At 42.8% G+C, this 24,743-nt stretch overlaps 1 protein-coding gene across 1 annotated transcript in view; it reads left to right on the top strand.

The window, feature by feature from the left end:
* Positions 1–24,743, top strand: part of adamts16 (ADAM metallopeptidase with thrombospondin type 1 motif, 16) — a 56,749-nt gene that overhangs the window by 2,590 nt on the left and 29,416 nt on the right. Inside the window, exons 3-9 of the mRNA XM_030392763.1 lie at positions 1,133–1,503; positions 11,835–12,141; positions 15,001–15,203; positions 17,924–18,007; positions 18,857–19,016; positions 21,581–21,686; positions 22,208–22,345. Of these exons, the coding sequence (XP_030248623.1) occupies positions 1,133–1,503; positions 11,835–12,141; positions 15,001–15,203; positions 17,924–18,007; positions 18,857–19,016; positions 21,581–21,686; positions 22,208–22,345 (1,369 nt within the window). The remainder of the gene's footprint in view (positions 1–1,132; positions 1,504–11,834; positions 12,142–15,000; positions 15,204–17,923; positions 18,008–18,856; positions 19,017–21,580; positions 21,687–22,207; positions 22,346–24,743) is intronic.

The following is a 24,743-nucleotide window of genomic DNA, read 5'->3' as shown; positions in this document are numbered from 1 at the left end:
ATATTAAAACTCTGCGTTTGAGTTTCTTCTCCAAAACCACATAGTTCCCCTTTAAAGGTGCAATATAACAGAATTTTAGTTTAGAACATTAATAAATGGACGAATGTTATCAACAGAAAGCGCTGTGCTGACATTATGTCAAAAACATCTGTGTACTGTGCTGCAGTGATATCGATGGATATTAGCATGCTAACCAGCTAGCCCCTGGGTGTGTTAGCAGTTTCTCTGGTGATATGCTGCTTTTACTTGTTTGGAGCATAAATTCAACAGTTGGTCAAATCTTTAACACACATTCTTGCAATCTGTGCAATTTTCTGTGCATGGTCTCCAAAGCCAGTGACATGCTTCGTTCCGTTTACAGGATGCATTCCTTTAGAAGGTCAGTCCATCCTCACTCAGACGATGCACAGCATCGGCGACCACTGTCATGATTTCCTCTGGAAAACCAATTTCGCTGCAGCTCAAGGAGCCAGCGCCTCTTTCGATTTGACCTCTGGTGGAAATCCCCGTTAGTTTCTGCGGCCACAGCGCCATTAGACAGTTAACTGATCTAAGAGGCCAGGCCTGTGACCTGCCACCATCTCCCTTTATGACCTGCAGTTATCCGGCCTGAGCTGCAGTAAAAACTGTAGTAAAACACCACAGGTCAAACATGATTCACTGCGCTGAAGGGCCTGCGTTGGAATCGTCTAAAACCCTTCCTTTTCTTGTAACTCTTTCTTGACCCCACCAGCAAAAGTATATGAGGCAGGTCAAGGAAATTTTACGAAGGACGGGAGAAGGTTGTAGTTTTTACTCAGTGTGTGGTGCAAGCATGGTAGCAGCTGACCCAGACTGCACCACAGTATATCACGGCAAATGATGTGTGACAGATGGAATTAGCAAGGACTGACCACACTGACCACAAAGATAATGTGTTTTATTTTTGCCAGGTCACATCTACAAAATATAACCCATGACATCAAGCATCAGATCTTTCTCTCTGCACTCTCTCTTACTGTTTGAGCCCATGATATTTATCTTATACATCCGTATCAAAAGTGTAGATTTTGCCATTAAACGGGCTGTTTCAAACACCCAGTGACCTCTAACTACTTCACTGCCTGGCTGTCTTCCTTTTTCTCCCATCCAGAGTATGAGATTGTGTCTCCCTATGAGGTCAACCAACAAGGCGTTTACATCTCTCACGAAGTAGCCCACCACCAGCGCAGAAGGCGACGCAGATCCCTGACCCCAGATGTGGGCTCATCAAACCCAGACAGCAGCAGCAGTAGCAGCAGTGAAACGGTCCACTTCCGGCTCAGTGGCTTGGGGCAGGACTTCCACATGGAGCTGACGGAGGCCTCGGAGAGCCTGATCGCACCTGGCTTCACCGTCCAGGTCCTGGGAAAGAACGGCACCAAGAGCCTGAGGCCCTACCACCAGGGCGACCTCTGCTTTTACCAGGGTTCACTGAGGTCGAGGGTCAACTCCTCGGTGGCACTGTCCACATGCACGGGGATGGTGAGTCTGAACACGCACAAAAGTCGGGTTGTGGGAGGGTCGGGATGAGAAGGAGGGAGCAGAGGAGTCCAATCTGGATCGATGTGGTGCATCTGTGAAAAGGACTCCTGGGTGTGTTAATTTGAGAGTATGTATCTTGGACACTTTTGTTCTATTTTGATTTTGGCAGCATTTAGACTGATCTAACAAGTGAGAACTGTTTTTGCACAGTCAGCCTGGGAGCCAGATTTCTTAAATTTGGCTCATCCAGCGACCCTTGATAATATAAACACGGCATCAGCGTGCTTGTCATGCGGAGGGAGAGAGAGGAGAGAGGTCCGTGACCCATCTCGGGTTTAGACTCAAAGTTTATAAAACACTGAATTAACACGGAGACTTAACGCAGTAGAAGAAACTGGCTGAAAGCATAAATATTTAAGGTGTGCTGTAATTTTGCGTTAGAAGATGTTGGACGCCACATGCCGACGAGACACAGAGCTGAGGGATTGAGTGAGAGGGAAACAAAGCATCAAAGGAGGAGAGAGAAATCAGATTACAGCCAGCTAGTAAATCTAGATAAAACTACATTTTTCTCACTGTAAAACACTGTCCTTTTCTTCGACACATGCACAGTTTGCTGGCTGAGTGAAGCGGTCCTTTCAGCGCGCTACTGTGAAGCTTCCTTTCACACAGCACTAGAGTCAGTGCATTGTCTGTCCGGTCGGGTCAGAATATTGACTTGTGCTTAACTTACGTTGACTTTAAATAACCCAGCAGCTAAGTCGGCAAACCGCGCACAGAAGTTCAGCAGATCTAGCTCATTCTGTGTGTATTGCACTGGTGCCTAAATCAGCTAATGAATAACTAATGAATGGAAAAGTCAAGTCTGTGAACGCCACAGAAGGTTTGGTCAATTAGCCAGGAAAAATCCCAAAAAGTCATCCATGCCAAGACAATGTTTTGGTGGTATTTCATCTTCTTATTTAGTATACTGTTTGACCAGCTTCCATGGCCAACACAAGAGTACAGTACAGTTCACAGATATAAATTTTGATTTATTATTACTTAACCCCGGACTGACATGTTTTGCATGTTTTTTTGTGTTTTTTTTTCCGGTTCTAAACTCATGAGCGGTAATAGTTGCAGATCTAACACAGCTGGCACCAGAAGTAGGGAAATGACTGTGTCTAAATTGAAAAATACAGTATATTGGTAATTTAATTGCATGGAATTGGCTTAATGGGAGGGATGGTGCGCAGCTGGGTTTCGAGGTCACTTGTTAATGATGTTCGTATTAGCGTGATATACAACAGCAAAACTAACAAGCTGAGCAGATTTATAGGTGTTTGATATTTATTGTGTTTTTGTGTTTAGTTGGGTTGAATGTGTGTGTGTGTGTGTGTGTGTGTGTGTAGGTGTGTGTGTGTGTGTGTGTGTCTGTGTCTGTGTGTCTGTGTGAACCAATGACTAGCTCTGAAAATGTTGCTGTTGATTGGAGGCTAATTTCAGAAGCAGAAGAAGCTGTACCTCTTTTCATCTTATGCACCCAATTTGCAGCTGATACAAGTCATTACCGGGCGATGTAGGCTAATATTGCTAAATGTCCAGCTATAATTAGTGCCCCTGGAGTTGTTTGTGTTGGCCGAATTTCAATTCTTGCCTTGGTGGTCCTCCTCCACTTCTGCATTTATATAAAGGAAACATTTCTGTAGGAATGACATTAAGTAAGCCAAAGTGAAGCAGCTCCGCTCCAGTAAGACCCCAAGTGTTAGACCGGCCCTCTCGGCAGTCTGGACCAGAGAACAAAGGGCTTTGAGAATGCACAGTAATCCTCTCATTCTTGAGCTCACATACACACATGTTCATTTCGAACGCAGCAATCACCGCAGACAGAGTACAGCGACCGGGCAGCATGCAGAGAAACTCCTCTAATGATACTTATTAAAGAGAAATCTTGCGGTTCATAGCTTGACAACTCTAGCTTTTGGTTCTTTTCACAGTTTTGAACCAAACAAATTCCCTTAAAAAACAATTTTACCACATTTCGCTTGAACGTGTTTACAGTCATAATACATTTTAGGCCTGTTTATGCTGCTTTTCTGCCTCTATTTTCATTGAAGAGGACCACTGCTGTGTCTGAGAATTGACCTCTTAAACTGCAGACAGAGAATGGCACATCTCCAGGGATGCCTCTTCTTATTCTCTCTCTGCGTGTGTGTGTGCGTGCGTGTGTGTGTGTATGTGTGTGCATATATGTGTGTGCGTCTGCATTTCAGACCAGATCCCAATAAAAGATTCAGCCAAAAGGTCCAGGGTTGCAGAGACCGTAAATGTGGTTCTCACGACTGAGGCCGGCTAGGACGGACTGGGTCAGTGCATCAATGAGAATGTGACTTTTTCTGATGTGAATGAGGGAACTGCACGGTCATATCAGCAGACAGAGATATTTACACTCCCAGGGAGAACTAAAGATAGTTATCGTTCATCAAAAAAAGGTCAAAATGTCTGTCATCATGCACTGAACTGGATTTTTACCAATATGTGACCTATATACTGAACATAAGATGTGTTGTGTGTTCATGTATATGCACATGCTATGTTTTGGGTGCCCCACATGATCCAGATTATACGCCTACGAGTGGTCAGAACTAGGTCACTAAGGTTCACTGGGTCACCTCAGAGCAGTAAGAGACCTTGCACTTTGGTCAGGTTCCTATTTGGCAAGAGGCGAGTAAATATTGACCAGAGGAACCCCTGATCAATAGCAGTATCAGTGAGAGCACCGGGCCGGGCCTCCAGCTGTCGCATGATACCCCTCCGTCACCCTTCACTCTGTTTTTGTTTGAGGGATTGTGTTTGATAAGGTAATTATGTTTTCAGGATTGAACTGGACCGAGAAACCTCATACCGCAGAATTTACTGTGCAGGACAACTCCTCAGGCACAAAGGGTCAGGTTTTGGCTTTCTTGGCTTACATGGCTGGAAATTCTCGTAACGTCTCGTTAAAAATACCTGGTTTTGGGCTGCGAATTGTCAGAAATATCCAGTTTTGGTCCCGTTAACATCTAAAATATCTCATGCTTTTTGAAATACAAATGTTGGAACGCTAATTCAAACGGTGGTCTTTTGGCTTGGCAGCCGTGTTCCCCTACAGCTCACACGCCTCCTCCTCCTGACGTGAAAGTCATCTTACTTACATGTTATCTGAACTTAATATGAAACATTTTGTGGAAATAACATGGTACATATAAAACATACAATTCTGACATATCCAGACAGATCAGTCTTGGTTTTGATATATTTCCTGAATATACTTCATCATTCAGATGTACATTTTTTACGTCCAGTGTGGCTTGTTCTATGTTTTATTGTGTTGTTAAAGCCTCTTCAATTCTCTTTGTACATTAGTTTTAATTACATTGGTTTCATGGATATGTAAAGACGGAGGCTACAAGGGTGACTGTCCCCTCCCTGGCATTCTGAAGTGCAGAAACCCCCCTTGTAAGGAGTGTTACGTTGTAAAGCTCATGTATAAGTTGCCTTTCCAACTCCCCTCCTCTGGCAGCCCATATAGTGGTTAGCCCCACTTTGATGACAGCAGGGAGTTCAACCGTAAAAATCTCGTTCTTACAAGCAGAAATGGGTGGAATAGACGAGTCGGGCCAATCCAACTGACTCTGTTCACCTGCCAGACGGCTTGAGAATGTGCACGGTGACACACATGTGGACGAGGAGACCACAAAGCAGGTCCCTCTCTGTGTCGACGTTATGCTGCAGTGTAATCCTCTTTATTCTGGCTTTTATGGGGGTGAGGGAGTTGAGAGGTGAGGAGAGAGCCATGCAGGCACTGCACTCTGACACCACAAATCATTTTTTCCCTCTATATATGACATGTTGTGGGGATTTTAGCCATGCAATCATACAGAGATTTTGTGAAGACATAGTCCCAAGACGATAGAGTCTACTGAATTAGCTGATAGCTTAACTTCTCATTTAGCTTCAAACCAGGTCAAAATTCCAGTTTGTTCAGTACATTTGTCCCAACTCTTGTTCACATCTCGATGTACTTGATGTGTTTAGTGCTAATGAGCAAGCTTGCTAATATGCTAAACTACTGTTAGATAAACAATACACCTCCTTAACTTCAGCATGTCAGCATTGTCATTATGAGTATCTTAGCAAGCTGATGTTAGCATTCTTAAGTACAGCCCCACACAGCCACTCAGAGGCTGCAGACTCCAGATTCATTAGCTGCATTCTAAACTGCATTAACTATTTCTTTTTACTTTTTGCACGTAAGCCTAACCTACTGCAGCTGCCATTACAAAGTAAGAACTGTTGCATGCAGAAGGCACGGCATAGGACATACCACTTTGTCATAAAATTGCACCTCGACATTTGACCCCCTTTACTGTACATCATTTTGTCGCAAGAAATTTGGAGTAAAAAGAAAAAGTAGGTGATTTGTAACGCAGCTAATGAGCTGTCATCAGTTGTTGCCTCTTGGCGGTTCAGTCGGTGGGAAGTATTTTGTGCTGCACAGAGGATTGTGGGTTGTAAAAGCCGGCGAAATAGCATGTCAAAATGCAAAGTCCTGGTGTTTTTGCCAGACCGCATATATAATACTACGTACTGGGACATACAAAGTCTTTACAGACATACACTGGATTACAGCTATGGTCTTGTGCTTCCACAACTGCGACAGTACAGAACAATTAAATTGTCTTTATAAATGTTACATATCAATCAATCACTCTGTAAAGTGATTGATTAACAGGGGACACTCTGGCTCTCTTTCACCTCTTAATGTGCTTTATTATCCCTGAACTTCACATCTCTTTGTCTAATTTGACTCAGACTTCTAATGCACACCTTTCCTTTGTACCAAAGGGAAATGCTCAATGTCCTCCCACTACAAATCACTCGGAGGTCATGTGTTTTCCTCTTGTAAATCGACGGGTGTGTTTCCAGCCTCGGGCCGTGTAGTAGTTGTAATAATAGAATGCGCACGCTCGTCACACCTCTGGGATTTCCAAGAATATGCAAGGGTTGATCTGCTGATGTGATGAGGCTTTGAACAGCAGGCGGTGTGGTCTTGGCAGGTTGCTATAATCAATTTTTCAAAACACACTATAGCATAGGCCAAACGATCTTAAAGGAGTGTTGCTAGTTTTATCATTTGCTAACATCACTGGTGGTTCCCGTGCTAAGTGGAGTCATGTGCATATGTGAGGCTGGAAGTCGGTTTTTGGAAAGTTTGTTGTTTCCAAATTCACCTCCAGTTGATGTAATGTGTTCTGCACAGCTAGCCAACAGATGACGAAGGTAAAGCTTGAAGTCAAATTGCTAATTGATTAAGAAATGGTGTCTGGTGCTGAAGTACAATGTCAGAGTATCCTTCCCAGCTTTCCAATAAGCCCTGTCAACACCGAGCCAATGTTTTAAAATCCCTGCCTTCAACTGCTAGAAATGTAGCCATCAAGGAACCAGTCTGCATGAAACAAACACGGTAGGCAAATTATTTCTGTACTTTATAATGTCAAAAGAGAAGTTTAGAAATGTCAAGCTTGTGTTGCGAGGTTGGAGAAGAACTGATTTATAATGGCACTTGTTTTTCAACTTGAATTCTTGCGTTTCTGTTTTTGGTTTCTGGCAGTCGTCAGTGATACAAATCTGATTATTGTTGTCAGTTACCGTATTAAACTCTCGAAAGCTCACAGACAGATCCGTCTCATAGGACTAAAATAAAGCAAGCTGGGACCAAAAATCCTAATTAATACTATTTGAAATCTTATGGAATTTAAAGCAACTATAGCGGCACATAATAAAAAAGGAATATATAGTAAACACAATGAGGTTTCACAAAAGCACAACAATGCGTCAGAAAACACAACAGAGTTCTCAAAAAACATAGCATTCCATAAAACACAATGGCATCATAATGATTTTGTTGTGTTTACTGAACAGTGGTTGTGTTATGACCCCTCAGGGCCCCCGTACTTTTGGCCTCCATTAAGGAGAGCAAGGCAAAGACAGATAGACGGAGTCATATACTGCACACAGTCAGGTGCACCTTGTAATGCACTGAATTCTCCCCCCCCCCAGTTCCGCTTTCCTACCGTAACCCTCCCCCCCTCCCCCTCACCCTTCCTGTCGCTGCTTGTCTGGATGCGTCTGACTCCAGAGAGTCCAGCTGTTTGCGCCCTCCCAAGTAGTGTTTCAGCATTTTATGACTGCTATTTGCACCTCGTAGAGCGCAGTGTGTAATCTGATGACTTTGGCTATTTAAGAGAGGCACTAGCTGACCTAATCTCCCAACATAGTGGCTTTCAAACACACATACGCTGACAAAGTAGCGGATGCATGTTGTTTTATGTGAGACCGTGCAGACTTTACAGACTAAAGACACCATAAAGCGATTATCTCTAGGGTAAAAGGCTGTTCTGCTGAGGACGACAAAGAGGAATGCATGTGGCTTTGAACATTTTGAATGTACTTAGCCCACACTCCGATGCTTTTACATAAGGTTTTCTGTACAATTTCTCGTCCAGTTGCTGCCTACAATAAAAACGGATTCTGCACACCAGGTATAGTAATTGCGCATGCCTCCAAAGAACCCAGAACCTACCAACACAAGTTAAAAATGACAACATCAACATCTGGATCGAATGTCTTGAGATTTTCAAAGGACAAAAAAAAAAAAAAACGCAGACAGTGCTCATTAAACAATAAGTGGCATTGATCTGGTTTGAGTAGAAACAGCTCATCCCAGTCAGTCTGACAGCAGGCGTGCGTAAATGAGAGCAAGCAAGAGGATGTTTGGACAGAGGCCTGTGCTTCTCGTTATGATGGAGCTTTAAAACACTAAAACCATGGCAGGAGCTCATCCATAGCTCTGCATTCAGAGCTACACCTCAGGAAAAAGGTAGAGAAGTCATGAGATTGGGTAACCCGTCATCTGACAAAAGTTTAAGGAAGATAAACACAGATTTAACTTATAAAAGGACATCCCTATGTCCAGTATATTTTTGCAGTACATCCCTATGCTCAGTATGGAGCAATACCCAACAAAATGATCTTACATAGCGATCTGCATAAATCTAGATTATTTTGCCGCAGCACCGTGGAAAATTGAACTAACATCAAGACCCGTGAAGAGCTCCAGAACCCTACTTAGGAGCAATTAAATGTATAATATAATATATGTAATAGAGCCAGCAAAAAACATGATGACAGTAAAAACCTCAGCACCAGTGCTGACAAGCCAGACCAGGCCATGTGACATGTGCATCTGGTCCCTGAGAGTGGAGAGACCGAAATGGCAGAGAGCGAACGCTGTCACCAGGAAACGCGCTCGTAGCTATCGTGACGTTTGCGTGTGTTGACGTGCCTCACCTCTGCATGATCCTGCTTCGAGTTGTTTACTGTGTGCATCCACACATATCTGCATACTGCTCTGCATAGTGCAGTGCCATATGCAGACATAAACAACGGTGAGAGCAAAGCCATGTTTGGAAAATTAGAATGTGGAGTTAGATGAGTTAGATGAATTTGGCCGCATAATAACCTCAGCTCTGCGCGTATCTTCAAAGTAAATACATAATTCTCCTTCAGACTAAATGTCAGCCAGGTGACCCTGTCAACTCCAGACCTCTCTTTAATACACATTGGAACGTGACAGTTTCTATAACAACTCCTAAATAAACAGTCTCGTTCTCGGGCTGCAGGTGTAAGACTTATGATTGTATCTTTCCATCATGGATTTCCTCTTCGTTATCTGTCCCATCTCCTTTTACTGCCATAGGAATGAGCTGACCAAAAATAACCCCAGATGACAAAAACAACATAAACATGAAATGTCCTTTGTGTTCCACTCCTCCAAAAGCTTCGGCTCTTCACCGCTGAGGGTGAAGATGCAAATCAGCAGAAGCTGTCACATGGCACCCATAACCATCGCAGAGCTAATGCCCTACAACCACACACAGAATAAGTGCTTTGCTTTAGAAATGCTCAAAGTTGACAGCAGCGCAGTCCGGGTCAGAGGCCTCGCCGTGACTTGGAAACCAAATTATGACAATCGCTTGTGATTACGCAGCGCCGGGGCGAGTGCCACACGGATGACAGGATCACGCACCGGCTGTCACATGCGATTGTGAGTAACGATCCTGGCTGGGGTTCCCGCCAAAGTTCTATTTCTTGACCCGTTTGCAGGCGATCTGCAATACAGAGGATTGTGGTCATGGATTAGCAAGCGTCTCTCTTCTTTTTCTTTTTCTTAAATAACTGATCCTCCACTCTCGAGTGTATATCAGGGTCAGTCTTTAATGGTCAGTGCCACACAGTCAGCTGAGCTTTTTGGGCGTTTTAACACAGAATAGTAATGACAGTGCATTCGAGTTGAGGATGTAAACACGCACACTGTCTGAGACTTCAGGACTTATATTATAAAGCATCTATTGTGTTTTTTGTTTGTTTTTTTAAAGGGCCTAAAAAGATTGTAATCATCTCAATAAGTACTGGGTCAAAAAGTGTGTTTCCGGACGTAAATATGTCTCTGAATGTATTTCTGCATCGCTGCGTCTTTCGTCCGTCAAACACCAGTTACTGTACGGTCGGAGATGATCATTATCTTGCGCAGAAACACCTGTAAACAACAACTGCTCTCCGCTGGCTTGCGGTGAGAACATAAAAGTTAAGAGTAGGATCGTCCTTGCACTCAAGGAGTCGCACAGACGCGTTCATACTCTCTGAATGCCTTTGTTCTCCTTTCGGTCGTGATTTTGCAGAGTTTAAGCCTTTATATTTTTTACGACATCTGAGAGACCGAGGCAGTTTGGCTGCCGTCGAAGCAATAATTCACAAACGCATGGTAACTTTCTTTTTGCTGCCCTGCGTGATGAAAGCTGTAAACTGTACAGTCATTGTGGTCGCAGCTTACACATCTGTGTTGGCTTGTATTCTCAGGCTTCATCATTTTCAAATTTCGGTGCTTAACACAGTCACAGCATTTTCCAAGCAGCCTGTTCCACTGGTTTCCTGATCTGCGGTTGATAGATTGGCAGAGGTTCAGCAGGGGCCCGGGTTAGTAAGTGATGATGAAATGGGGAAAATCAGTAGTGGGGATCGTTATAGCATCAAGCTAATGCTCACTGATTGAGGTCTGCTCCTGCAAGAATGGAGGGACGCGTGTATGCACAGATATGTACACATTCACACGCAGACATTCACTTGCAACTTTCATAGTCTGCCCCGCAAACACACGTCCACTCATACCGTGCTGGGGCTGTCACACATACACTCACTCTGGGCCAGCTGCAGCCTCCGCAAGTCCACTGTCAGTCTCTTCTCTGTCAGCCAGCGGCTTGGCTGCAGCGATGAGGAGCCTCACAGTCCACTCACAGTGAAGAAAAAAAAAGAAAAAGTTTGTCAATTAAAAGTATTTTAGGGGAAACCGCTATATCTGCCAAGAACAGTCACAATCCGAACGCCCCGCGCCAGCTGACTGTCAACACAGATGTGGTGCGTGTTGGGAGAGACTGAGACGGACGAAGAGAGCGGCTAGAGAGCAAGAGAGGGTGTCTGAATCGGCTGTGTTGATAGAGGTTTATTGAAAGTGGAGTGAGAGAAGTTAAAATGTCTCAGTCTCTTTGGGAAAGAGACCGAGACAGACTCAACTAGAGAGAGAGAGAAGGAGAGAATAAGGTCAGCTGAAGGAAAGCTCAGCCTTCAGAGAGATTTATAACGGGCTTCCCTGTAACTTATCCGCTAAAATCAAAAGCTTAAGGCACCGGGGCCTCCATAACAGCAGTTTCAAAGAGTGAGAAATATTCATGACATCTAAAAATGTGTTGTTACATATCAAATTCAGATGTCTAATGCATGTAAATATCTAAGTAAGGAATGTCTAAAGCTTGAGGTCCGTGAGCGTAGACATTGTTTACAACAGAGATGCCATCTCGGGTCATCCTCACTCGGCCCCCTTCGTTTAAAACGCTTTCTCTCTGACCGAGTCCTATTTAGATTTTGCTGAGATAACGTCTGACCCCGAACAGCAAAACAGATGTTGAACATGAAGAAACATGGCTAGCAATGGAGCCATACAGGGGGCCAAAGGGGTCAGGTTCACAATGACCCAAGAGTCAGATTTGGACTAATGGGTCCCGAAACGAAAAGCTGGACAATGTTATTGTGTCGGGCATGAACAATATCGACCCCACAGGCCAGGTTTGAATTTTCTATGACATAAGTGTCATGAAATACTAGACTGATGGGCAAGTAGATGTAGAAATTAAAGTCAAAAATGAAAACTTTACTGCTGTAAAGCTAATAGGACTTTGTGTTTTTACCTCTAGTCAGGTTTGATCAGAACACAGGACAGAGACTACTTCCTGAGACCTGTGTCCCGCGGCCTGGCTCAGAGAGAGAACTTCACGGCGCCCTCCACTCACCAGCCGCACATCCTCTACAAGAGCGAGAGGGACTACCAGACGGAGCAGAATGGCCACGAGCCCCGGGCGCTTCAGAAGAGATCCACAGACTCAACTCATCACAAATCACGTAGACATGCGCAGACGGAGCAGCACGTCAGCCAACGCCACGATAATGACTACAGACACGGGGAGAGGCAGAGGCAGCACTTCTGCGGGAGACGGAAGAAATGTATGTAAGGGCAATTTCTCCTTGTAGTTCACATGTCGCATGCAGCACTATTAAAACAACTGCACTACCATCACCTCTTCTTGTTGAGATAACATTCCTGCACATGTTTCCCATGCATGTGTTAAGGAAAACACTGCATGAGCATTTTCTGCAAGGATTGTACAAGATGTCCTCCTCGTCATTATTTTGTAATGAGGTTAATCTCACTCACCTGTACTCTCCCTGAAGGCATGACATTTATATTGTTTTTACTTTAACTCGTAAAATTACATTATGTGTCATATTTTGTTCTGTAAAATCCCATGTTGTCATTGTCATTTTTGCCCTTTTCAGTCACTCAAATGAAGAAAATGCTTAACATTTGACACTCATATAAGAATGTTTCCACTCTCAAATTGTACATTTTTTGACATTGTCATAATATTCTTAAATTTCCACATATAACCAAATTAGTGGTTTGAACTTGAAAAGAAAATAGTAATTCTATTTGTTGATGTTTCAATTGACTGTGTTAGCAGTCAGTCTCCCAGGGTTGTGGTAGGTGCAAGATGGCTGACTGGCTGGCTGACTGGCTTGATGGATGGGTGGATGGATGGATAGATAGATGGATGGATGGCTGAATGGTTGGATGGCTGGATGGATGGATGGATGGATGCATGGATGGATGGAAGATGGATGACTGGATAGATGGATGGATGGATGACTGGATTGATGGATGGATGGGTGGATGGATGGATGGGTGGATGGATGGATGGGTGGATGGATGGATGGATAGATGGATGGATGGCTGAATGGTTGGATGGCTGGATGGATGGATGGATGGATGGTTATACATGTTGTTGCCTTGAATTGCAGAATTATCAAAACCATATTGCCAAAAGCAAAATCCAGGTGCTACAATTGCCATTTTAAATAAAGGCTTGTAGTGCTACACCGACAAATCCTCTTCTCTGGATATGGAGGAGCATGCTTGTTTGGTGAAAATGAAAATACCAAAATTACCATTTCCACTCATTTTGCCCTAACTGTCACTATTATTAAATGTCTACAGCTTCTAAAAGCTCACTGTACTCATGTGGTAAGAGCAACACATGGTGCATCATCAGTAACACATTCTCGTTAACACATTCTCGTTAACACATCGTTAGCCCCTGCTGTGTTAAAGAGAGAAAACAGGAAGTGTGTTTTTATTGACTTAACGAGAGACAGGCTTATAAATCCAGAAATGCTGCTTAAAAGGTGCGAGCATTTTTGACTTGTCAGTCTTTTTTTAACTGAGACGAGATGTTGTCAACTTTGAACACTGCGGCGAATGGACATGTTTGGTAAATTTCCTTGCAAATAATCCTGAGGGTGGGAAGCTTTCAGAGGAAGTTTTGATTCGTATTCCACGTGATGACAAATATTTCCTCTTAAGAATATTATCTCAGTTTATGTTGACATTTTCAGCGACACTGGTGACACGACCTTTGAAAGGTGAAGGGGAAATGTGTTATACTCACTTTACACCTTGACAAATGTTTGCTTTCAAGAAATTACCACCGAATCAGTTAACATTGCTGATGTCACTGGGGTCATTTGGGAGAGAGCGGGGAACGGGGATTGGACTGGTACCACCACCATTACCCTGCAGAACCCCAGCTGCCTGTCCCTTGTGAAAACACGCTGGTGTTTACATTCCCGTAGGATGACATCACTGAACACCTGTGCCGTGTTTTAGTCACAAAGGCACTTTGGTCGCTCACCTGCTGTCCGCCTATGTAAGCAAACTTTTATAGCTTATCGCAGCCAGGCAGCTGTGGGTGGACGCTTTGATAACCTGAAAACATAAAAGTGGAGATATGAGGCGATAATGTCACAAGCTACATTGGTTTTAGGCTGCTCTTTGCCTTTGACTTATTTGTATTACTGACCTCATGTCATAGCGTAGAAGTGAATCTGGACGTGAGACCTAATCACCAAAGGTGACCCAGCTTCAGGAGGAGAGTAAAAAAGGGCAGAGCGGGGCGGTTCAAGTTAAGATTAAGGTTGTGGCTGTCTAAGACACATGTTTGCTTAACAAAGTGCCGACAGGTTTTTACAAGAGACATCATCGTTTTTATTCCCAATAGAGAAAAATGAGGCTTATCTTATCTGTGACACACTGACATAATTTTGAGCGCCATTCAAAATCACCTTTATCCAAAGCAGAGAGGTGAACAAATGAATTGCTTTTACTTTTACAATAAATCAAAAAACAGCTCCTGGTCCGACATTATCCAACACTGTGTTACGTCCATAGGATATTAAATGACTCAGAGATCTCTTTGATGACAACGCTGAGAGCAAAAATTGATTTTCTTCTGGCTTTCATATTAACGGTTACACGGAGAAAATTCTGCTTGCTGCAACTGCTGCTAATGTTCAACCACAAACTGCGGTTTCACACTTTACTTAATGGCGGCATAACACTGAGACTGCCAGAGTCAACAACACAAAAGAGAAAAAAGTCTCAGTTTGCAGTTTATCCATGACATCAGGTCATGAACATAAGAGTATAGTTAATCACCCAGAATGGTTGTCGGCTACTCGCCAGATTTGCCGGTTAACAGTCGCTGGCAGGGGCGAATGGCTATAGGTTAATTTCAAATATTGTGAGAAGGAAGGGCTGTATATTTGTAATGGATGTCATAACTGCTATTAAATTGCCATGCACTATTGTTTTTTCTTTCATCAATCACTTCCAGCCCCATATACTGCACAGATTGCTCCTAATCATATTGACTCTACTACCCCAGCATGCTTCATAAAGTGTCATACGATTTTGTTCAATACATATGGCATCTTCACAATCTAAATCTTCTGTCCTGCTGTATTCAGACATGCCCAAACCTCCAGAAAAGGATGTCTTCATCCTTCCAGATGAGTACAAGTTCCTTCCCAGGAACAAACGAGCCGTGCTAATGAAGAACCAGGGCAACCAGAGGCTCAACGTGGAGATGCTGGTGGTGGTGGACAGGCAGATGATGGACAACCACGGCCACGAGAACATTACCACATATGTTCTGACAGTGCTTAACATGGTAAGATATACCTAATTAAGTATGGTTTTAGACATCATAGGACCGAGAATAAAAACTAAAATAGAAGTTTATAGATTTTACTGGAGGTTTGATGTTTTACTGTTTGTGTAAACCAGCTTATTGGCCACACTAGCTGCCTGGCTTGAGAGATATTATGTCAGACTGTGTGTCAGTCCACCAATTTAGACTACGAATAGTCTAAACATTGTACCTGCTAAACATTAGCATCTTACGTTTGGTACATTTTTGTTATGGCTAATATTAGCATTTTGTTCAAGTAACTCAGGCTACTGCCTCACAGAGCGGCTAGCATGGCTGAGTATCAGTCTTGACTTAATGAAAGCTAGTTAGTGTACACATTATACCTGCTATACATTAGCATATTACAGCATATTTTATTGTGAGCATTTTGATAGCATTGATAGCATTTTGCTCAAGTAGGCTAGGCTACAGCCTCACAGAGTGGATTAGCAATATACAGCAGACTCAGAGTGTACAGCAGAGTGTAAACATTATGCCTGCTAAACAATAGAATATTAACATTTTATTTTCAGCTTGGGTAAAATTAGCATTTGGTAGACTACAGCCTCACAGAGCAGCTAGCATGGTTGACACTGAGTCTTATATTAATGAAAACGGGCTAGTATTATAACTGCTAAACATTAGCATATTACCATTTTTATCGTGAGTATGTTGGCTAATGTTAGCATTTTCCATAAGTACGCTACAGCCTCACAGGGCGCCGAGCATGGCTGACTGACTATTACATTAGAGAGCCAACATGATGTAGGATGCATTTTTTTCTGCTAGCTACACCATGTCCTTCAGTATTTATGCAAGAAAGGTGAGTCTTGCAATGCATCTAGTGGATTTAACAACAGCACAACAAAGCCTGATGTAAGTTAGCAGCGGTTTTGGCAAGTTGTCGCTTGCCACATCCTTAAACTGACTTCAAAGTTGTTCTCATATGTTTTGTCACTATACAGCATGGAAACTGTTTGGTGACTTGACACCCCTGTCTTCCATCTTCGTTTATCAGTCCGAGCACATCTGAAAACATGAAACTGATATCTGGGTGAGATCACAGCATCCCCCCACTCGTCCCTCTCAGCTGATCCGCAAGCAAATTCCGTCACGCTCGTTTCGCTACTTAATGACTGACTGACAAATCCAAAGATAATCCATCTATTTTGAAAACATCGTCCCCTTTAGTAGAAACCAAGTTGGAGCAGTCACAGCCCGCCTCAGAGGAGTCACCTAAATACAGGATGGAGTTTCATAGAAAACACTCAGCCCCCCTACCCCACCTGCCAGCTCCCATGGGTCTTGAAAGGGTTATTTAATATTTGTTGAGAATTAAATGTGATATGTCGTTACGGCATCTGTGTGGATATATGTTTTCTTTGTGGCAGAGTGGAGCGACTTCAAAATGGTTTTGTAATTGCTGATTTAAACAAAAAAAAACGTGCTGTGCAACATGTATGCCGCAAAACACTGAAGCTCTATGGAAACTGCTGAGTGTTTCTTTAGTGAGGCAGTGTAAACACGGTGATTCACGGTGACACTCTATCTGTTGATTTGTGCAAATCTGAACCTCTGTCAAACCCTGGTGTTCCAGCAGTATTGTGGTTTAACTAAGGAGTTCTGATTGCCTCTTTGACCTCAGAATTTAGCTTAAAATCGGTAACAAACCACAGCCATGTGTCTTCTCGTGAGTCAGTGCGGAGGAAGACCAAACATGAGGAACATAAGGAATGAATGAGAGTGTTCCTGAACGAGGGGGGAAAAAAGGGCTTAGTGAGTGGCACCTGAGGTATTCACAGGGCCCGGGAGAAAGACAGAGAGCGGACAAGCACAGGAGATCAGGAGTCCTCTTTCAAAGCCCGAACTGTTATGATTGATGGTCAGATTGGTGAAGCTGAATTGGAAACAGCAGGTTTGGCTGTCATACCTCGCCGATACCATCAAAAGGGGTTTGTTTTTTCTACAGGTGTGTAGATCTCTCTGTGTCTGTGCAATAATTTATGGATCAAAGTGTTACAGTATTAACATCAAAACTCAAAGCGGTGCAAGTAAGCGTGACCCATAGATGGAAATATCCAGAAGGATCCCATAATTTCACATTTATGTTTATGTTTAAGACATCCAGCAGTCAAAGAGAAATGGAAATTGTCTGAATATTAGTGATGAAGAGAAGATGTTCAGCTCAAATGAAGGAAGACATTTGATAGGAAACTGATTAGCTGGGACCATTTTGACACAGTAAGCAACATGTTTATTTAGTTGAGTGTAAAGTCCAAAATACATTTATAATAAGTACCTTTTTCTGAATTTGGATATTTTAATGACTGATCCTGCATGTCTGAAGACAGAAAAAGTTCAAAATGCCACTTTGTTGACCAGAAAAAGCAATTGAAATCTCTCTGAAAACTCATGGAACCTCAAGAAGGAACATTTTGCGATAAATAGACCGGCTTTATATTATACGTGGCGTCTCTTCTTGACTTTGGCTGAACTTTACGAAGGAATTTGGTCATAGCAGGCCCGGACAAGAGAAACAATATCTCTTCCAATGTCTTTGGGCATGTGAGTATTTGTTTTAGGACAATTTTAAAACCTGTGAACCTGTCATTTAACTGTTTGCAGAGTTGCTTTGGAGAAAGCATATTAAAGAGAGTAAAGGTAGCAATTGTAATAACATTTCTCTGTGCGCTTTCTAGGTCTCCAGTCTCTTCAAAGACGGTACAATAGGAGGGAACATCAACATAGTGATAGTGGGCCTCGTGCTCCTGGATGAAGAGCAGGTGAGCATATCAAAGCCTGTAAGCACTGGTAGGTCGGATGGCCGCCTTTTGAAATGGGTTAGCCTGGTTGTACACGTCATAGAGCTTCAGACACGGAGGGAATGGAAAACACAAAGCACATCATCGGTTTGTTTATTTGTTTCTATGCCTAGAGGTCCAGCTCTCATAAGTCGCTCAGAGATTTTCCCGGGGTCGTCCTAACTACTGAGGACTTTTTTTACAGTGGTTAATTATAGGGTGTACATTTCCTTGGATCTTTGCCAGATTTAAGAGGGAAATTCTCACAGAGTGCGGGAGATGGAAGGACAGGAGAAAAAGAGAGAGGGAGGGACAGAAGCAGAGGAAAACAGGTGGGGTACTGTCAGAGAGAAGGAGTCAGGCAGGCCAAGGAAAGTGGATTCTGGTTTCCATCCACCTGTGAGGTTAATAGATTTCAATCTTCCTTAAGGGGCAATAATCAGCAGGAGAAATGCCAAAAATGCCAAACATGCATTCCCACGTGTGTGTGTGTGTGTCTTCCTCGCAGCAACACTTATTTTATCAAGTGTCCCCCGTCACAGCCTCATGTTGCCTTTGACATGCATGCGCCTGAAGATCTTGATGACTGATTGTAAAGACCAAGCAAGGATCTAGCAATAAACCTGAAAGTGTTGCCTTTTCTTAATCTGTGAACTTTACAAGTTGGTTTAATGGTTATTTGTCCAAGCAGAGGGACCGGGGAAGGTAACGTCATTTAATTTGAGTGACATTTTACTCGTTGAATTCAAAACAACTTTGAGCTCACAGCTTCCCACTATAAAGACAACATTGTCTCTCTTTCTGTCTCTTTTTATCTGCTTTATCTCACAGGATGGCTTGGTGATCAACCACCATGCAGACCACACACTGAACAGCTTCTGCCACTGGCAGTCTACCCTGGGAGGCAGGGAGGGCCGACACCACGACCACGCCATCCTCCTCACGGGACTCGACATTTGCTCTTGGAAGAACGAACCCTGTGACACTCTTGGTACACCTTCAGCATTGACACATAAGCCCTTTTCACACTGAGAGAAATCCTGCAATAGTGCTGCAATAATGGCATAATGCTGCTCCGATGAGTTTTTGGATAGCATGCCAGTGGAAGCCAAAGAGGCGTGACGCTTAACACAACAGCGCATGTAACAGCGTGTGTCTGACCCTTTTAAACACAGATGTTGATTCAACTCAACAACAACGCCCCTTATTTTGTGTTCGTACATTTGAATGGCAAGGTGGAATAATGAAGCAACATTCCTGCATGAACAGGTTTTTCTAAAGAAGCTAAAGATTCTGCAGTGGCAATATGCCTGAAAGTGTAATTTGGGGATCCCAAGAACATGCAAGGACAAGAGGAAATACTTAGATACCTTTTCATGTCCCATGAATGTCATAGGTTCCTATTCCCTGTTTGTGTCTTGCTCTTGATAGAAACGAGTCTCCCTTACGGCCTGTCTTTCTCTGGGAAGGTGTCCCTGTCCTCTGTCACACGGTGTGACCAAGCGTCACTTCAACCAAACCAGATGTTGAGAAAATGTGCAGCTTTCAGACCACTCCAGCTCCACAGTATTGCGCAAAAAAACTTGGAACAATATGACATTTAACAGTAGATGAAAAGAAAAGATACAAAGAGAATAAACAAGCACTATCAGAAGGGCGAATCTGGAATATATCAATAGCAGATTGTTAGAAAATAACACGTTATTGCACACGAAACTACAAGAACATGAGCTGTAAGTTCAGAAAATGAAACGTGCTAATCATGTTTTCACTCAAATCACAGAACATTCACGAAAGGCCGAGCTTGGAAACTTTAAACACACACAGTCACCGTGAGTGTACACCGTCTAACACACTAACAACTGCTTGTTTGTGGTAATGACCGTGCCAACACGTTGTCGTCTTCCGCACTGTGAGAAAAAACTTCCATTGTGTGTCCCAGAGAAATGCACAGTGGCGCACACTCAAACACACACATGTACGAACACACACACACACACACACACACACTATCTTCAAACCCCAGACTTAAGTTTTGACTTCAAAGTGTCGAGGCTAGCATTAGCCCTAATCATCGCTATGAAGGCCCAGTTCAAAGGTCTGTGTGTGCGCAGTCAAAAAAGAGTTCGTTCTGACTAATTCCCAAGGGGCACGAGGCAATTGAGCATTGGTGCTACCAGTCAGAATATAACACAGTTTATTTGCATTGCTGTTACAGCTCGAGCCCTCAATGTTTTCCTCCATATCTCATAACCAGTATATAATAGCAATGATCTACCTCTCTGCTGACACTAAAAAGGAACTAACTGGCAGTTCACACAGTCAATCTGCCCGCTTATGTTTAATATCATTATTCACGTTACTTGTGTGTGAGAACATTACTTCAGGGGTTTTGCACTCCATGGCGAATGACTTAGTGACTAGAGCAGTAAAATAACAAAACACAAGGCTAAAATTCTCCCTGAGACACTGAGACAAAAACATTAAGGGAGGCCCCCGGGGGTATTATCCGTTTTGATTCAGAGCCAGGGGTCCTGTGTGTGTGTGAGGGCGTGTGGGTGTGTGTGTGTGTGTGTGTGTGTGTGTGTGTGAGGAAGAGGCATCTGAGTAGTAAAAAGGCAGTTTAATGGAGAATGAGAGATAGGAGAAAGAAGTGAAGACAGAGTAAGAATGTTTTAAAGTGAAGTAAAAGGTAGCAGGGGAATAAAGGAATGTTCCCACTGAATCCCATATTTTAACACATGGAGGGGTTTTAACCCAGTTATGGTGTGTATGACCTTTCTTATGCCTGCAGTCCACAACTAGCTCAGGCAAGTTTTATGTTTTCTATCTGAGAGAATCCTCTTGGTGTTGTACTGGAATGGGTAGTAACAGATTACGTCTAATAGAGATCACAAAAAATAAATCACTATTATTATCCTAAGTATTATTATTATTATTATTAAAATTATAAAAAAACTTACTTTCACCTTGACTAAGATAATCGAATCTGATGTGCGAGGTTTCTTTGACAAGTGTCCGTCAGCTGATTTGCATCTGCCACAGTGGTTGGTTATGATTGATAATGGCAGTGATATCTTATATGCAAATGTTGTAGAATGTACACAGTACATCTGGAGTTTGTGCCAGTTTTTGTAAGGGTAAGTAAGGGTAACTTGATTTGACCATGGGCAAATGAAGAATATACAGATGCATTTGATTTGCACTGAAAAAGAACAAAAGAAATGTTGTCAAGTCAAATGTCTGTGGCTGTGTCCATTGTTTTAGTATACAGTGCAGCGTTTTAAATGTTTGATTTTGAACTAATCCAACAGCAATCCAAAAATATTCTGATGTTTTTATGTTACTTATTACAAATGTGTCTCGTGATTTCAAAGTAATCCAAACCAACGTTGTTTTTGTACTGGTGGTGCATTGCAAAGTTAAAAAGGCACTATTTGAATCAGTGTGAGTAAACACGGACGACAGTATTCATGGTCTTCAATTAATTGCTGTTTGTGTTTGAACTGACTGAGTTATAGCTGATAAAATAATTTTGTCACGCTGGTTTTGCAGGTTTCGCTCCGATCAGCGGGATGTGCAGCAAGTACAGAAGCTGCACCATCAATGAGGACACTGGCCTGGGCCTGGCATTCACCATCGCCCATGAATCCGGACACAAGTAAGGGTTTCCATCCCTCTCATGATCGCATGATGACCCCCCAAAAAAGTACTGAAAATGATGTCTGGTGGCGGAGTTAAGGCGTCGACCATGAAGTACAACATCCCAAGATTGTGTCTGGCCAGGGGCCTTTGTTGCATGTCATTCCCAGTCTCTCTCTTCATTTTCTGTCATCTCTGTATCGTCTGCTATCCATTAAATGCATAAACTGCCTTAAAAAAAGGAATGCATGCATAAGGACGTGTTGAAAAATGTTTGACGTGTTTAGGAGGTGCCATATAAATGATCCAGTAGAATAACAAATGCCGCACTCTTCCATTGTGCATCTGACACTTGACATGTGTGATTTAAGCATGGACTGTGAAAGATGTTTTCAAGCATGTTTTTTTATGTCCATGCGCAAAAATTCACAAGCTGATAATGAGGTTTGAATACATTAGGTACCAAAGAGTAATGCAATGTTATGGTTTCTGCTTGTTCACTCTGGTGCTTTTTCTTTTTTTTTTTTTTCCATTCCCTAGTTTTGGAATGGTCCATGATGGTGAAGGGAACGTTTGTAAGAAGTCGGAGGGCAACATCATGTCTCCCACATTAGCCGGTCACAATGGTATTTTCTCCTGGTCCGCCTGCAGCCGCCAGTACCTCAGCCGCTTCCTCAAGTAAGCAGCCATATTTTGTATCGCTGCCATGCTTTTGTTGTGGTGAACTGTGCTAAAAGAATTGATTTAAGCGGCACTCATTGTTGACAATGGCATTTATGGGTATCACTGCTTCAAAAGTCTTATTAAGTTCTCAGACCATGAGTTCTGCATCACATCCATGTGGCGTATTGTTGAATAAAGAGCCAGCTTTTGTGGAGGGCTCATGCAACAAAGACATAAAGCACTGCATCCGTTTATAAAACAGAATTACAAAAGCAAGAGTACCCCTGGCAATGGCCGAGTTTAACTTTGAACATGCATTGTGTGTATATTATTCAACATGTGTTACTGATAGGTGAACATGTGTTGTAGAAAAAACATGTCAGCAGCAGATATATCAGTTACAAATGCTGCTCCGATCCGAGGAGTGCCAAGTGAAAAGCTCCTCTGATGTTATAACTATTACTGGACTTGCAAATGCAGGGACAAATAGGCCAATGTAAGTATGTGTGTGAAAGGCTGCAATATATATATCTGATGTAGGACTAAGTTAAGTGATATGTTGTGCTGCTGCTGTTTAAAATACTGACTACGTACTCAGTTTCAAGGTACATGTGAGTGAAAGTGCGACAAGGGAGAAAGTTGTGTGTGTTTGTGCAATAACTGCATTTCCTTGCATACAGCCTGCTCGTCCGAGCGAAGGAAAACAAGCATCACAGGCCTAGCGTCCGTGTGTCTGGCTGTGTTACTATGTGTCTGTGCATGCGTGCGTGCTTGAAACCAAATAACCCAGAGACGGTGCCCTCCACTAAATTTACCAGTGTGTTAACTGAACTGTCAGGTCTCCCCTCTCAGAGTGGTGGAGACAGACAGTGTATTTCCTCGCTGAGTTATTAGAGCTGGGGTGACCTCACCCTTGTTAGGCCTGTCAGCCTTATATTAAACTCCCATCACCCCCCTGAGGCCACGTGAGGGGATCTCTGCACCACTCAAACGACGAAGGGGTCGTCTTCCTGTTTAATCCCAGAATAAAAAAAAAAAGCTGTACATTTTCCTAATTGCAATCAACAGAATGTTATGATATTCAAATGCTTTTTGGCTAAATATGTCTTGTTGAGTTAACCGGCTCTCCATATTGTCTCTACCTTCAACTGCTATTGAGGGCAGTGTTGTGTCAGCCAACAGAGTTTATGTCACGCTCACTTTAAATCAGCCTCTCCTCAGTCAGCTGTGACAGAGAGGTCTGTGCCAGCGCTGTATGTATATTCAGATGCTATATCTGAGGTATGTGTCAATGCCTAACATGGATGGCCAACTTTCATAGCAGGAGAAGCAAAATCCCCTTAAAAGCCACTTGAGTTTGTTTTTGTTTGTATGGGCACTGGTAAAACCCATCGAAAAGTCAGTGATATATGAAAGTTACAAGGTCCTCGTGAGGTCCCAGAGTCAGACAAAGAACACAGTCTGGCCTATTGCTCACCGAAAAACCAGCAATTAGGAGTCATCTCTGTGCCCCATGTAGCCTAAAGGCTCTCATCTTGTGATGTTTTGGGAAATGCTCCTATTCCTTTTCTTGCCAAAATGTAAGTAAAAGGATAAATACCACTTTCTGAAAAGCATGTAGCTGGAGTGAGCACCAGGTTAGCTTAGGTTAGCATTAAGAGTGGAAACTAGGGGTCAAAAGCTAGCCTGAAAAACCTGCTTTGCTAGTTGCCAGGAAGTTACTGTTTCAGGCCAAGAAAAAGTCACATACGCTCATAACCTCCCATAAAATGACAAATTGGTGTTTGTTCACTTCAGTTTCTTGCGTGGAAGCCAGAAATAATGTGTTAATTAGCAAGCTGTACAGGTGCTGATAGGCAGATTTTGTCACCTCCAGAATGAGCTGTTTCCCCTGTCATTATGCTAAGCTAAGTGTACCAGCTGCTGGTTCCAGATACATGCTGCTAGACTTGAGAGTGGTAAAAACTTTCTTTTGTAAAATGAGTGGTTGTATTTCCAAAAATGTTAAACTGTTGCTTTCTTATACAGTAGGGTCAAAAAATATGAGACCCCTTATCAAAATACTTTTGCTATTTTGCTATTGAAAATATTCCTATTTTTTTTTATTACACATGATAGTATCATCTTAACTATTCGAGTGAAAAGGTTGAATCTTTGAAATATACACATTTGTTTCAGAATACCTTAGCATCAGCATGCACTTCAGCTGGCACGGACTCCACAAGTTAATGCAAAACCTGATGACTCGTTATCCCAGCATGATTTAAGAGTTTTCCACAAAGCGCCTCGTGATGTCACAGACTGCTTGGATTTCTAAGTCTTCAAATGTTTTTCTTTGTGTTTTGCACAAACTTGTCCATATCAGCTCAAGTGTATGCTGTCATCAAAGCGAAAGGGGGAAATACCAAATGCT

Source organism: Sparus aurata, chromosome 17, assembly GCF_900880675.1.
Source record: "Sparus aurata chromosome 17, fSpaAur1.1, whole genome shotgun sequence".
NCBI classification, from domain to species: domain Eukaryota; kingdom Metazoa; phylum Chordata; class Actinopteri; order Spariformes; family Sparidae; genus Sparus; species Sparus aurata.
Note: the sequence above shows the minus strand (reverse complement) of the source record. Positions and strands in the feature narration are given on the sequence as shown.